The sequence below is a fragment of the Oncorhynchus mykiss genome, chromosome 13, assembly GCF_057628025.1.
Source record: "Oncorhynchus mykiss isolate SJ-2025 chromosome 13, ASM5762802v1, whole genome shotgun sequence".
NCBI lineage: Eukaryota > Metazoa > Chordata > Actinopteri > Salmoniformes > Salmonidae > Oncorhynchus > Oncorhynchus mykiss.
Window position 1 is genome coordinate 71,061,371 of NC_143034.1, and position 5,000 is coordinate 71,066,370.

General features: G+C 48.6%; 1 protein-coding gene across 13 annotated transcripts in view; it reads right to left on the bottom strand.

The window, feature by feature from the left end:
- bahcc1a (BAH domain and coiled-coil containing 1a) overlaps positions 1-5,000 on the bottom strand; it is a 184,493-nt gene that overhangs the window by 16,466 nt on the left and 163,027 nt on the right. For 8 of the 13 annotated variants that reach the window (XM_090197404.1, XM_090197408.1, XM_090197410.1 and 5 more), the window contains 2 exons: positions 4,753-4,870; positions 3,985-4,060 (listed from right to left, as the gene is read on the bottom strand). In XM_090197404.1, the coding sequence (XP_090053530.1) occupies positions 3,985-4,060; positions 4,753-4,870 (194 nt within the window). The remainder of the gene's footprint in view (positions 1-3,984; positions 4,061-4,752; positions 4,871-5,000) is intronic. The other 5 variants (XM_090197412.1, XM_090197407.1, XM_090197409.1 and 2 more) reach the window with 1 other exon arrangement.

A 5,000-nucleotide genomic window follows, 5' to 3' on the forward strand; every position in this document is an offset into this window, starting at 1 on the left:
TCCTGGTTACTAAAGTATATAAAGTATCAGTGAGAGGATCCTCCTGGTTACTAAAGTATATAAAGTAGCAGTGAGAGGATCCTCCTGGTTACTAAAGTATATAAAGTATCAGTGAGAGGATCCTCCTGGTTACTAAAGTATATAAAGTATCAGTGAGAGGATCCTCCTGGTTACTAAAGTATATAAAGTATCAGTGAGAGGATCCTCCTGGTTACTAAAGTATATAAAGTAGCAGTGAGAGGATCCTCCTGGTTACTAAAGTATATAAAGTATCAGTGAGAGGATCCTCCTGGTTACTAAAGTATATAAAGTATCAGTGAGAGGATCCTCCTGGTTACTAAAGTATATAAAGTAGCAGTGAGAGGATCCTCCTGGTTACTAAAGTATATAAAGTATCAGTGAGAGGATCCTCCTGGTTACTAAAGTATATAAAGTAGCAGTGAGAGGATCCTCCTGGTTACTAAAGTATATAAAGTATCAGTGAGAGGATCCTCCTGGTTACTAAAGTATATAAAGTATCAGTGAGAGGATCCTCCTGGTTACTAAAGTATATAAAGTAGCAGTGAGAGGATCCTCCTGGTTACTAAAGTATATAAAGTAGCAGTGAGAGGATCCTCCTGGTTACTAAAATATGTCAAGTAGGAATGATGCAGAAAAACATTGAGGAACCACCAGGTTGTCCTCTACACACAATCCTCTCCTGTCTCCTTGGAGGAAGGTGTGTGTGTGTATGTGTGTGTGTGTGTGTGTGTGTGTGTGTGTGGTGTGGTGTGTGTGTGTGTGTGTGTGTGGTGTGGTGTGGTGTGTGTGTGTGGTGTGTGTGTGTGTGTGTGTGTGTGTGTGTGTGTGTGTGTGTGTGTGTGTGTGTGTGTGTGTGTGTGTGTGTGTGTGTGTGTGTGTGTGTGTGTGTGTGTGTGTGTGTTGTGGGTCTAAGGTCTCTGTTATGAGATGACCCAGCTGCCACTGAGCCGTAGCACCAGGATGTCATCAGAATGTGGGGCAAAAGTCACCGGTTCGGTTTACAATAAACACCAGCAGAGCTTTCCTCCCAGGAAAAACACACATACGCACATGCACGCAAACACACACACACAGGAACGAGAAAGCTTACTTGAACAAGTTACACAGCGAAACACAAATGAATGCCCGCCAAGAATGCCCTGTGGTTTACAGTGTATAATTAGGCTTCATTTCACTGATGTCTTAGATAAACTGTAACGTTAGCTTAGCCTGGAGCACCATCAGAAACTACAGACAGCAAACACACACACTCTGCTACTCAAACCCAGGTGCTAAAGAGACAATCTAACTGAGGTTTGAGATTGTTAGTTTTATTGGAGTACTAACTGGTATCTGGTATGTATTTTCTCTGGCTACGGCTGCTATCCTACCTGCTCATCATTAGCAGGGTCGTGTTCATTAGCAAACGCAACATATTTGTTTTTTTAAGCGCTTCGCAAATTTCTTCTTGCACATGTCCAGGTAATCCCTCCCCGTTTCCGTGTGGTTTCTTCCCGTTGGTGCCTAATGAACATGACCCCGAACGGTTCTTTATATGTTCTGCTAGATCTACAGGTAACTGACAACATAAAGGAAACTCCAACATAAAGTGTCTTAATTGGGCGTTGGGCCACCAGGAGCCACCAGAACAGCGTCTGAAACTCTATTGGAGGGATGCGACACCATTCATCCACAAGAAAATCCTGAATTGGGTGGAAAAACGAAGTCTCAGGTACCGCTTCAGAATCACCCATATGTGTTCAACTGGATTGAGATCTGGTGACTGAGACACACACACACACACACACACACACACCACACACACACACTCACACACACACACACAGACACACACGCACACACACACACACAGACACACACGCACACCACACACACACACTCACACGCACACACACACACACAGACACACACGCACACGCACACACACACCTTTTAAACCCCCTGTGCTCCTTTGAGACCCCTATTTCAAAGTCACTGAGATCTCTTCTTCTAGCCATGGTAGCCAAAATAATGGGCAATGTGTCATTGATATACATGACCCTAATTGCTTCATTAACTCAGGAACCACCACTGTGTTCCCTTTATGCTGGCAGCTACAGTTTGTCTACAGTATGAGCCTGTGTCTCCATCAGTATGAGCCTGTGTCTCCATCAGTATGGGCAGCCTGTGTCTCCATCAGTATGGGCAGCCTGTGTCTCCATCAGTATGAGCCTGTGTCTCCATCAGTATGTGCAGCCTGTGTCTCCATCGGTATGGGCAGCCTGTGTCTCCATAAGTATGGGCAGCCTGTGTCTCCATCAGTATGGGCAGCCTGTGTCTCCATCAGTATGGGCAGCCTGTGTCTCCATCAGTATGGGCAGCCTGTGTCTCCATCAGTATGTGCAGCCTGTGTCTCCATCAGTATGGGCAGCCTGTGTCTCCATCAGTATGTGCAGCCTGTGTCTCCATCAGTATGGGCAGCCTGTGTCTCCATCAGTATGGGCAGCCTGTGTCTCCATCAGTATGGGCAGCCTGTGTCTCCATCAGTATGGGCAGCCTGTGTCTCCATCAGTATGGGCAGCCTGTGTCTCCATCAGTATGGGCAGCCTGTGTCTCCATCAGTATGGGCCTGTGTCTCCATCAGTATGGGCAGCCTGTGTCTCCATCAGTATGGGCAGCCTGTGTCTCCATCAGTATGGGCCTGTGTCTCCATCAGTATGGGCAGCCTGTGTCTCCATCAGTATGGGCAGCCTGTGTCTCCATCAGTATGGGCAGCCTGTGTCTCCATCAGTATGGGCAGCCTGTGTTACCAGGAGGGGAAGTCTGCGTCGTCTCCCATTAAGACACAACACATGTATGGAGCAGGTGATAGAGGGATTATCACTACTCAGTAGCTTAAAAGTACACACACACGAGCACAGAAACTCACAGAGGATAGAGGACAGTAGAGGACAGTAGAGGAGAGGACAGTAGAGGAGAGGACAGTAGAGGACAGTAGAGGACAGTAGAGGAGAGGACAGTAGAGGAGAGGACAGTAGAGGACAGTAGAGGACAGTAGAGGAGAGGACAGTAGAGGAGAGGACAGTAGAGGAGAGGACAGTAGAGGAGAGGACAGTAGAGGACAGTAGAGGAGAGGACAGTAGAGGAGAGGACAGTAGAGGAGAGGACAGTAGAGGAGAGGACAGTAGAGGACAGTAGAGGAGAGGACAGTAGAGGAGAGGACAGTAGAGGACAGTAGAGGACAGTAGAGGAGAGGACAGTAGAGGAGAGGACAGTAGAGGACAGTAGAGGACAGTAGAGGAGAGGACAGTAGAGGAGAGGACAGTAGAGGACAGTAGAGGACAGTAGAGGAGAGGACAGTAGAGGAGAGGACAGTAGAGGACAGTAGAGGACAGTAGAGGAGAGGACAGTAGAGGAGAGGACAGTAGAGGAGAGGACAGTAGAGGACAGTAGAGGAGAGGACAGTAGAGGAGAGGACAGTAGAGGACAGTAGAGGACAGTAGAGGAGAGGACAGTAGAGGAGAGGACAGTAGAGGGGAGGACAGTAGAGGACAGTAGAGGAGAGGACAGTAGAGGAGAGGACAGTAGAGGAGAGGACAGTAGAGGAGAGGACAGTAGAGGAGAGGACAGTAGAGGACAGTAGAGGAGAGGACAGTAGAGGAGAGGACAGTAGAGGAGAGGACAGTAGAGGAGAGGACAGTAGAGGACAGTAGAGGAGAGGACAGTAGAGGAGAGGACAGTAGAGGACAGTAGAGGAGAGGACAGTAGAGGAGAGGACAGTAGAGGACAGTAGAGAAGAGGACAGTAGAGGAGAGGACAGTAGAGGACAGTAGAGGAGAGGACAGTAGAGGAGAGGACAGTAGAGGGGAAGGGAGAGGAATTGAGGAGGATCCAGAGTGGGTTAGTCCAGCGTGACCACATCCCAGAGGTCTAGGTGTGGGGGGAACTATTGTTTTCTAAAGAGGGGGTAGGAACTGAACTCACCGCTTCCTGCAGCAGTTGCTCCAGTGAGTAGATTCTGGGGCGGTTTCCTCTCTCCCCGTCAATAACAATGCTGTAGCTGGAGATTGAGAAAGAGGAGAGAGAGAGAGCGAGAGAGAGAGAGAGAGAGAGGAAGAGGAAGGGAGAGAGGAAGAGGAAGGGAGAGAGAGAGGAAGAGAGAGAGAGAAAGGAATAGAGATAGAGAGAGGAAGAGGAAGGGAGAGGGAGAGAGGGAGAGAGCGAGAGCAGAGAGAGAAAACTATTTTCAGCTGTGTGGGTATTATGCCTGCCTGGTTTCACGTGTCACTGTCCCACTCCTCTGTTCCACTTGCCTGCTGCCGGAGCAGCATTATCGACACTCTTCTACTCAGAGTGAGCTGGGTGAGAGAAGACATGGAGTTATGTAACAGATAGAGGAGGAGGAGGAGGAGAGAGAGGGAGGAGGAGGAGAGAGAGGGAGAAAGGAAGAGAGAGTGCTCTGCAGGGGGTGTGTGGACTCCTTCTGGAGTGAGAGGCTAAGATGCCAACACTGAGTCACTCACTGCAGAGAAGACCAACCATGGCTCCCAGCCGCTGAAGTAGTAGTGGCTGATACTGTATATACTGTGTGTGTATGTGTGTGTGTGTGTGTGTGTGTGTGTGTGTGTGTGTGTGTGTGTGTGTGTGTGTGTGTGTGTGTGTGTGTGTGTGTGTGTGTGTGTACTCACTAGTATAAGATGCTCTGGATAAGAGTGTCTGCTAACTGACATGTAGATGTAAAGGTATAGTTACATGTCTGGCAGCTCCAGTGTGTGGACCCGGGCTGCGTAGAGAAGTTCATCCTCCTTGGAGATCAGCACCCTGAGTCCATCTGTCAGCAGCTGTCTGGTCAGGACACAGCTGGGGGCTGCTGGGTAAGGCGTACACAGTCACTTAATGAAAGACAGCACACATCAACAGTGTGTATGGAAGTGCATATTTGTTCCCTCCTATCTTGTGTGTGTGTGTGTGTGTGTGTGTGTGTGTTTAACTATTGCTGT